Source organism: Rhinoderma darwinii, chromosome 1 (assembly GCF_050947455.1).
Source record: "Rhinoderma darwinii isolate aRhiDar2 chromosome 1, aRhiDar2.hap1, whole genome shotgun sequence".
NCBI lineage: Eukaryota > Metazoa > Chordata > Amphibia > Anura > Rhinodermatidae > Rhinoderma > Rhinoderma darwinii.
In genome coordinates, this window is record NC_134687.1 from 430,490,068 (window position 1) to 430,501,253 (window position 11,186).

An 11,186-nucleotide genomic window follows, 5' to 3' on the forward strand; every position below is an offset into this window, starting at 1 on the left:
TAACCCCTTATAGTTGGGGTCAATAGTGACGGCAGTATCTTCGCAATTAGAAAGGGGGAGCGGCCACTCCGGCGTGTTCACGGGGTGCCGATGGTTGTCATGGCAGCCTGGGGGCCTAATGAAGGCCCCCAGGTTTGCCATCTTTGTGCTCTTAATATATTGACATATTTTATGCCATGCACCTTCTTGCTAAGCCATTCCTCTTTTAAAAACGCTCTAGTGAGCTGTAAAAACACATAAGTCTGGCACAAGGCATAAATTGCGCTAGATATCGGTCACATTTAGCTTAGTAAGTCTCCCCATAGACTTTTCGCCAGTGTACACTTCAAACTGCAGGCTTCTCCAAGTCTCACTTCATAAGATGAAGGTCATAACTAGATGTTCTTTCTGTAATCATAAGATTACGTGGACAAGGCATTTGCGTGGACCCTCTATAATTTGGCCATTCAATCCTACAAACATGCAGCTTCAATTAGGACCTCATGCTCATGGCTGTATTACGGTTCAGTTTTGTACAGATCCATAATACGGCACCCATAGAAGTGCATTGGACCTTATCTTTGTGTGATCGATCCTGGCCTAAGTGGAACGTGAACTAGTAGGCTTGTTAAATCGGTGACCAGGCTGCTGCTTAGTTAGGGTATGTGCACAAGTAGTGTTTTAAGACGTTTTTTCGGGCCGTAAACATCCCGAAAAATCTGAAGCAGAACGCCTCCAAACATTTGCCCATTGATTTCAATGGGAAATACGGCGTTCTGTTCCGACTGAGTTTTTTTACACGGACGTTTCTTAAAAACGGCACGTAAAAAGACGCCTCCGAAAAAAAAGTGCATTTCACTTCTTGGGACGTTTTTGGAGCCGTTTTTCATTTACTATAGAAAAAGAGCTCCAAAAACGGCCATTAAAAACACGAATTGCTCAAAAAAACTTCTGAAAATCATCGTATTTTGAGCCGTTTTTTATTTTGTGTGCGCACATACCCTCACAGTTTTTGCCTCCGTTTTCTTAGCCAAATCCAGAAGGGGTATAAAGAATAGACTGATATACTACATTGAAAAGGAAAGGAAAAAAAAAAAAAAAAAAAAAAAAGAGACTGCAGCAGTTGATAGTAAGTGTTCTATCTCACCCCAGTACTTGATTCACAGCTACCATGTTTAGTATTGCTGTATAATCTCTTCCATGCTGCTGCTGCAGCTTCTGAGAGTGTGCTACAGAGAGATTCCTGTAAGAATCACAACTACAGAAGGACGTAACCACTGGCAACAGTCCTCAAACTACGGTAGGACTTGGGATACTTGACACGTATCTTTTGAACTATGACATTTTGGCTAAAAAATATATAAATGACATATATTATTATTATTTTTTAAAGTTTCAGATATTAGGACAGTCTTTATTTTGGGAATACCTCTAACAAGCGAGTCCCCTCTACAGATACACTACAGCTTGTCATTTTCTGTTTGGGTAAGAGAAGGGAAGGTATTTTTGTTGTCTTCGTCCATCTGTTCCTGAAGCAGACATCGGCAGGGAGGAAGTAAAGGGCTGCAGTAATTCCAGTGTGCCGCATATTGAAATGAAACGGAGTGTGCAGTCTGCAAGTGAATTGAACTAAAACAGCTTAGAGAACACCGTTTTCAAATTCCACATTTGAAACTTGAAGAAACCCTCTTAGGTGTATATCTTAAGGGGTTGACCAGCCTATTGTAGGCCATAATGACCAAGCTATTTTTCTATAGTCACATTCAAAGAGCTATAACTTTTTTCATCTTCCGTCGACATAGCTGTATGAGGACTTGTTTTTGGCCGGATTAGTTGTACTTTTTAATAGGAGCATTATGGGATAGATATTTTTTTTTATTAACTTTTTTTTTTGGGGGGGGGGGTAGAAAAAAAAACAACCTGGAATTTCACCATTGTTCTATGCAATTAAAATTCACGTTGTTCACTATGCGGCGTAAATAACACATTACCTTTATTCTATGGGTCGGTACGATTACGACGATACCACATATGTAGAGGTTTTTTATGTTTTACGACTTTTGCACAATAAAAAAAAAAAACCTCTTGAACTAGAAGAATTAGCTTTTTGCATCGTTTTTCAAGAGCCGTAATTTTTTTTATTTTTCCTTCAATTTTGTGATATGCAGGCTTGTTTTTTGTGGGACGAGATGTAGTTTTGATTCGTACTGTTTTGGGGGTACATGGGACTTATTGATTAACTTTTATTATGACTTTTTGGGGGGGGGCAATGGAAAAAAATAGCAATTTCAGCACTGTTTTTTTTTTTTTACAGTGTTCACCTTGTGGTTTAAATTACATATTAACTTCATTGCTTGGGTCATTACGGTCGCGGCGATACCATATACATGTAGCTTTGTTTATTTTTTACACGATTAAATAAAACCACTTTTTATGGGAAAATTGGTTGTTTTTTTACTGTCATTTTGATTAATCATTTTTATTTCGCATTTATTACTTATTTTATTAGTCCCACTAGGGGACTTTACTATGCGATCTTTACATCACGGCTATAATGCTTTGCTATACTTAGTATACCAAAGCATTATTGCCTATCAGTGTAAATCTGACAGGCAATCTATTAGTACGTGCCACTGGGCCGCCGTGAAAAGGCGATGGCCTAGCCTAAGGCCCCTTAGTGACCGCCGTGAAAAAGCATACTGGTGCTAAGGGGTTAAAGTGTAATTCTCACTTAAAAAAAAAATGTAAAAATTAAAAAAAAATACAATACATTGCGGCCGGACTCGGAAATGCGCACATCACTGACTGCCTAGACCTGATGCCTTGGAGGATGAGGTCACACCAGAGAGGAGGGCAGTTGGAAATTGCCGATGTACAAGCAGAGTACTTTGGCTGGACCACGGGAGCCCACACGATGAGGAGAACCGGAAGAAATCCGTATACACAGAAGAGTGGTGCACGGATTTCACATAACAACGATCAGCAGGCAATTGGTTTACTAGTGGAATACTGGCGAGAAACGGGGGATGTGGAGCTAAATTTACTGCTTTCAAAGCCAGCATTTATTAATATATTCCATGCCAATAGATATACCAACGCGGAGCTCAAACTTAGAAAAAAATAAAATAAGTGATGATACCCTTTAACTATATAGTAAAGTTCTAGTCCCTTTTTCTACAGCAGTACATCATTATCTTACTATTTCGAGTTACCAAATCACTGAGTATATTCTAGAACTACTGGTTTGACAAGATCTGGTTATTCCAGTGAAGTATTTTTGTTGACATGCCATTTTATACCCAGTACATCATCATTAATAAGTCTGGAGTCATTAAACATATAGCCAACCTAAAGACTACAGTAAATAAATCCGATTAATCGTCCAGTGACTAATGAATAGTCAGGTGACCCATAGGTCTAAGTATCTAAAAAACCTTATGGTTACACACATTCATAAGTATTGGAATAAACCTTTATCCTTTTCTACAATTTCTATCCTGTAGATGTAAATTCAGAACCCTATCCAGCATTTTAACCCCTTAGTGACCAGCCTATTTTGGGCCTTAATGACCAAGCAATTTTTTTCGTTTTACCATAGTCGCATTTAAAGTGATATACCTTTATGAATTATTACTCAACATAGCTGTTTGAGGACTTGTTTTCTTGCGGAATGAGTTTTTTTTTTTCTATGGCACCTTTTTGGGGTACACAATTTTTATAGTAACTTTTACGTTTTTTGGGGGAATGGGGGAAAAAAATAAAAATATTCCACCATTGTTCTTTGCATTCAAATGTAAGCAGTTTACTGTGCGGCCTAAATTACATTACTTTTATTCTATGGATCATTACAGCAATACCAAATATGAATTTTCATGTTGTACTACTTTTTTTTTTTTTAATCAGTTCAAGTTTATTAAACAAATAACCACATCATTACAGGTCATTATGCAATCAACCAAATTAATACATCAGTACTTTACAAACCCAAGAATGTATTACCCTCATAACAATGCTCCCTACCACCAACTCCCCCCCCCCCCCCCCAGCCGTCCTTTTCGCTACAGGTTTCCATGCCTATCCCCCACTCTTCCAAATTTCCAATCCACTCCTCTCTCCCAATGAACTCCCCTCCCTCCATGCTTCAAGACCCTAGTGTGGAGCCCCTCCTCCCCCATCAGACGTCTACAGTGCCCCATGTGTCAGTGTAGTCCCCTTGACCCTCTTGCCAGCTTAGCCTAGACCAGTTGCACGGATTGTCAGAAGTTCCGAGGAAGCACACCCAGAGTGATCTATCCACCTAGCCCATTGCTTTTCAAATTTATTCTTGGACCCCCTTTTGGAGTATATCCTGTACTCCATCAGGACCTGATGGTTAATTGCACTTATAATTTCCTGTTTCGAGGGTAGTTCCGCATCCAGCCAGTGTTTGGCAATACCCTTCCTAACCTGATATAGTATTTTCGCAATTGCCAAGCAATGTAGCCTATCCCCTTCCAAATCTCCAACATACCCTAGCAACATTACCATGGGATCCAACGGAATCTGTACCTGAAACACTCGCCCCAGTAACTCCGACATTTCTGCCCATAGAGTCCCCAAGATCTCACATAATCAGAACATGTGAAAGATGTCCGCTTTTTCCTCTGGGCACCGAGGGCATATGGCATCCGCCCTTAATCCCATGCTTTTCAGAACCCAGGGGGTCCTATATACCCTATGTATCAAAAATAATTGGGACCTCCTGTGCGCTACATTAAGAGACAGAGTACATGATGACGCCAAGACAGCCTCCCAGCGTTCCTCGGGAATAGGGCCCACATAGCCTTGACTGGTGCCATGAGATCACCCAGATGTTCTGGCAGTAGCCTGCGATAGACCAACGAAATCAACCCGCGTGATGTAACCGCTTTTGCGACATGTTCCAACACTCCCGTTGCATGAATCGTCAAGTCTACCCTTGCAGCTTGCGTCTGTACCGCATGCCAAATCTGCAGATACTGATAAAACATGTAGGAGTCCAGCTGAAACCTTAGTTGTTGAAAGGATTTGAATGTGTCCCCCTCGTACAACTGGCTCAATCTAATAATGCCTCGCTGCTCCCATCCCTGCATCACTTCCAATGAGTACAATTCCCACAAATAGGGGTTCCGCCAAAGTGGGGTATATTTATTGCATTCCCCTATCTCCAACAATTGCTTACATTGCCACCATATCTTATGTATTAGAAGCAGGGTGGGTCGATTACTCGCCAGCCTCTTATAACGGTGTGCTTCCAGTCCTGCCAGCGGATTTTCCCCACCCCCCCCAGATATGCTAAAATACGTGCACTTGACCCCCAGCTTTGTTTTACTACTTTTGCACGATAAAAAAACACACAAAAATGCTTTGGTATACTTAATATACCAAAGCATTATTGCCTGTCAGTGTAAAACGGACAGGCAATCTATTAAGCCATGCCTCTGGCATAGCTTAATAGGCATTCAGCCATGGCAGGCCTGGCGTACGTTGATTGGGCCCCTGGCTGCCATAGTAACCCATCTGCGGCCCATGATCGCATTTGCGGTCTGTCGATGGGCGACAGAGGAAGCTCCCTCTTTGTGAAACCACTTAGCAACTGCGGCATCGAAGGTATTAAACAGTCAGTGACCGGAGGAAACTCAGATCCCGGCCATTTAGAACAGAAGCCCGGAAGGATTTGGACCATGAAAAGCTGTCAGCCTAGCCTAAGGCCCGTTAGTGGCTGCCGTGAAAAAGCGTGTTAGTGGTCACTAAAGGGTTAAAAAAAAATGCATAAAAAGTACTGATTGTGGGGAAGGGACAGGGAGGCTGTGAATAGATCCCCCCTTAATGCATGAAATTCCGAAATGCCATTCATTCCTGCACAGTGGCAAAGCATTGTTCCACACAGAGAAAAATTATACATGTATATCTGGCAGAGCTCCCCGACGTGGACAATAGAAGGGCTTGTCATCTGACAAAGAAGGCTACGTTTATTATGGACGATCTAAGCAACCATTTAAAACAATCAGTATTTACAAGACCAAAGGTGAAGAAGTAGGAGAAGGATGTGTAACGTGTACATATAGCAGAACTTTTTATGTTTTTTGGCAGTCTAGAAGTATACATTTCTGGCATTTAACTGCTGTAAAACTGGTACTAGGCAAGAAAAAGAAAGAGGTAAGGTCAGGAAAAAAACCAAAAACCAAACAAACCACACCAATAGACATGAGAGTCAGCACAATAGTATATGACCATCATCACACTAGATTTTTCAGGGTGAGGCGGCGTGTTGCTTGTTTATTTGGATATATTGTATAGTACATCTCTATACTTTGCAAGTGTGGGGAGGTTTAAAAGGATCCCCCCTACCCTCATAATAATGATTACTGTTTATTAAACACTAAAAGTAAAGAAACTTTTTAATACACATTGAAATTTGGTGTCTGAGTCAAGCTTTTGGGGGTCTGACTTTCTCGGCTATGTTTGTTTAGCCACATCCGTCCATACAGCAGCAGCTATGAACAAGCCAAACTCAAATATACATTCATACCAAATAATATGAATAAAATAAATGAGTTAAAGGGGTTGTCGCAGTACAAGCATTCATGGCATACGGCTAGGATATGCCATGAATGTCACTTACTAGGACACTAGCGATATGCCAATGTCACTTACTAGAACACTAGTGATATGCCAATGTCACTTACTAGGACACTAGTGATATGCCGCTGACATCTATGCATGCATGCTTCCGTTGAGTACAGCAGAATACCTGCTGCTGAACTAAATATCGCTGGCATCCCGGCCAGAGTGACCAAGCTACAGACCCCTGATGATGAGTATTGAAACGCGTAGGGTCGGTTGTGAATAGGAATTTTTTAGCATTGGGAACACTAGCATTGTTTGTATACCTTAACACTAGGCGCTTCCGGTGCGGTTATCACGGACTCTAGTGTGAATTAGGGTCAAGACTATTGTTATGCCCATTTTTCAAATGCCGATTCCGTATTGATATTCTTGTTGAACACTGAGCTATAGGAGGTTCACAATTGAATTAGAACTCAGTGTTTATTATTTAATACGTTTTTATACACACGGTGGGGCTTTTTCACAGTGGTGATTGTACCCCTGTTTTTAGAGAGTTATAAATAAATGTTATATTTTACTCATATATCACACCAGTGGACACTAGTGATATGCCATGAATGTCACTTACTAGGACACTAGTGATATGCCATGAATGTCACTTACTAGGACACTAGTGATATGCCATGAATGTCACTTACTAGGACACTAGTGATATGCCATGAATGTCACTTACTAGGACACTAGTGATATGCCATGAATGTCACTTACTAGGACACTAGTGATATGCCATGAATGTCACTTACTAGGACACTAGTGATATGCCATGAATGTCACTTACTAGGACACTAGTGATATGCCATGAATGTCACTTACTAGGACACTAGTGATATGCCATGAATGTCACTTACTAGGACACTAGTGATATGCCATGAATGTCACTTACTAGGACACTAGTGATATGCCATGAATGTCACTTACTAGGACACTAGTGATATGCCATGAATGTCACTTACTAGGACACTAGTGATATGCCATGAATGTCACTTACTAGGACACTAGTGATATGCCATGAATGTCACTTACTAGGACACTAGTGATATGCCATGAATGTCACTTACTAGGACACTAGTGATATGCCATGAATGTCACTTACTAGGACACTAGTGATATGCCATAAATGTCACTTACTAGGACACTAGTGATATGCCATGAATGTCACTTACTAGGACACTAGTGATATGCCATGAATGTCACTTACTAGGACACTAGTGATATGCCATGAATGTCACTTACTAGAACACTAGTGATATGCCATCAACATTTCTCCCCTTTAACGTTATACTACAAACATAGTAAACATGGATCGCCCTCATTGTAAACACTCAAGAATACACTATGGGTCAAACCTATAGTCAAAAACTCAATATGTAAAAGGGTCATATATACTAAGGGCTCCTGAATGGGTACATTGTCCTAGACGGCTCTTTAAATGATCTATACTCCCGTACCTGAAACGACTTGGTAACTGCTAAGCTCTTTCGACACTTACAGAGACTGGTTGGATGGGGTGTTGACGTGACTAATATAAATGAAAGGTCAATTTCCTGCCGTGATTGAAACTAGAGCAGAGGAAACATGGAGGGGGTTATCATAGCAACCAATTCGGTTAGGTTTTAAAGGGTTATCCCCATCTAAGACATTTGTGGCTTATCCATAGGATAGGCCATAAACATCAGATAGATGCAGGTACCTGCCCGTGTCTCCAGAAAGAGGGTCACCCAACCCATATTCCACCTAGTGTTGCCCAACGGCCCCTACACGAGAATCAATGGAGAGTTGGCCGCACGGCTCACTCCGTTGACTCCTATGGGAGTTATAGCCGAGCCGGCTTTGGGATCTGCCCAGTTTTGGCAAGAAACATACAATGCTTTTTGTCAAGATAAAGATGTATCTGGTTCTCACATAAGCCAAAAATACGACTGTCTCCACACACATGGCATAGTTGTGTGCACGGACCCTATAGTTCCACATTATGTCGGCCCTACACGTCCCGCCTTATAGTGACTCCACGACATATATTGGGCCATAGATACGCAGGCACTTCTCTAATATAGAAGCGCAGGCAGGAGCTACATCTTTAGGCAATGAGTCTTATTTATTTATTTTTCTTTAATTTTCTTTTAATAATAGTAATAAGTGGTGACCAAATATTATTTGAAAATGCCAGAATTGTGCCTCCTCCCTTGAGGCTAGACAGGCGATGTAAGAAGAGGCAGATCATACCTGGCACCTATAGTCTTTACCTGTGTGAAGCGTTATCCGGAAATAACAGAAGGGAAGAGAACCACACTGGATACATTCTTATATCCAGTCACTACTGACGTCAGAGGCCACTACGAAGTCATTCTATGGAACATCTGCCGCTGAACTACCAACATTGCAGCAAGGACTTACCGAAAAACGAAGGCAGGTGAGATACGGAGTCTAAGAAGCTGCAGGTGTCTATCTGCTTATCGGCAGGTAATGGCTTGAACTGGTGCTGGAGTAGAATAGCCATGACGAGGCCCGAGTGAAACGCTCCCTGTGCCCGGTAAATGTCGCCTGACAACCTTCCCCTCTCACATACTACCCGAACTCCGGGCAACAAGGAACTATACTACTCCAAGCTCTCACTGTACAGCTGACTGAAGGGGCGGAGCTATTGGAATGCGTCGCATCCAATCAGCGTGGGAATCCACAGCCAATCAGAAAATAGTTCTCAGGACCGTGACGTCACCTGCCCGAGCAACGCTGGGTCTTCCGTCCTATCAGCAGCGCGAGGTAGGAGCCCAGCCAATGGCCTTCTTGTTATAAAACACTGAAGCGCTTGCTTTCACTTCTGTGAATAAATAATACGAGCTAAGATAGAAGCGAAGTTTAGTCGTGAATATTGGATGAGCACTTTCCACTGACACTACAAGCTGTCAGGTGAGAGGGGCAGAAGGGTTGAACTTGGCTGCAGCAGATAGGGCACTGCTATCATCCGTCAGTATGAGATGTGCACATTGAAAGCTCAATGGGGGTCCCTAGGGCACAAGTCGTGGTAAGGGTACTATGTTCCACGTTATTTCAGAGCTCTTGGCATCTCAGGAAATGCGCGCTTTATTAAAAAGATCCTATATTCAGCCTCTGGTGATGACATCTTGGTCTTTTCTCCATCAGGACCGCCCTGTACCCGGGATATGACTGTCATAGACAGAGGTCCCTCTATGAGCCACTTCAAAAAACTAAGGCTGTGTTCAGGATTTACCTACGGAAAATCCTGATGTGTATTTTACAAAACATCTGCAACAGAAATCCAAAGCGGACATTCGAATTTTCCGCCGCAGATGTACCGGTAGATCTGCACATGGAGTAGCCCCATTGTCATTCATTGGGGCTAATCCGCGGCTTTTCCACACGTGTTCACACGGAGTATTTTGGGGGAGGAATATCTGCCTCAAAATTCCGTTTGGAACTTTGAGGCAGATATTCCTCTCCATGCACGCCGATTTTCGCGGCAATTATCGCGCCGTTTTTCGCCCACGGCCATTGAGCGCCGCGGGCATAAAACAGCGAGAAATACGCTTTCTCCTGCCTCCCATTGAAGTCAATGGGAGGTCAGAGGCGGAAGCGCCCGAAGATAGGGCATGTCGCTTCTTTTTCCCGCGAGGCAGTTTTAGGCTATGTTCACACGGGGTCTTTTGCCGAGTTTTTTGACGCGGAAACCGCGTCGCAAAACTCGGCAGAAACGGCCCGAGAACGCCTCCCATTGATTTCAATGGGAGGCGTCGGCGTCTTTTTCCCGCGAGCAGTAAAACTGCCTCGCGGGAAAAAGAAGCGACATGCCCTATCTTCGGGCGCTTCCGCCTCCGACCTCCCATTGACTTCAATGGGAGGCAGGAGAAAGCGTGTTTTATGCCCGCGGCGCTCAATGGCCGCGGGCAAAAAACGGCGCGATAATTGCTGTTCACACGGAGTATTTTGGGGGAGGAATATCTGCCTCAAAATTCCGTTTGGAACTTTGAGGCAGATATTCCTCCCCCAAAATACTCCGTGTGAACATAGCCTTACTGCTCGCGGGAAAAAGACGCCGACGCCTCCCATTGAAATCAATGGGAGGCGTTCTCGGGCCGTTTTTGCCGAGTTTTGCGACGCGGTTTCCGCGTCAAAAAACTCGGCAAAATACCCTGTGTGAACATAGCCGTAATCCACAAAAATATGAAATATAATCGTTATTCTCACGCTCATCAGTATAAATGGGTACTAGTATATGAATAAAGGAACGGGGAGTAGGAAAAGTAGTGTGTTTTATCAAATGTAAAAAATACTTTATTATTGAATTGATATTAAAAACAATGTTAGATGAAAATGACGTTGCGCCAAAGTCCCCTGAATTGGCACACTGTGACAAATTATGTCTGGATTGAAAATGCTCCGGATTATTGAAGATGAATATATCTGGCCTCCACTGTTGTGTAATTGTGGAGAAACTGTAATAGTCCCTACCGTGGTCCAGAGACTATAGAGTTAAAGAATTATAAATGACTGTCTCCCTCCGTGTAGGTGAGGAAACAGACAGAAAACACTTGAAACTAAAG

General features: G+C 42.6%; 1 protein-coding gene across 1 annotated transcript in view; it reads right to left on the bottom strand.

The window, feature by feature from the left end:
• GLTP (glycolipid transfer protein) overlaps positions 1–9,266 on the bottom strand; it is a 52,229-nt gene extending 42,963 nt beyond the window's left edge. Inside the window, exon 1 of the mRNA XM_075830646.1 lies at positions 9,022–9,266. Within this exon, the coding sequence (XP_075686761.1) occupies positions 9,022–9,124 (103 nt within the window). The 5' untranslated portion in view covers positions 9,125–9,266. The remainder of the gene's footprint in view (positions 1–9,021) is intronic.
• Between the last annotated feature and the right edge of the window lie 1,920 nt (positions 9,267–11,186).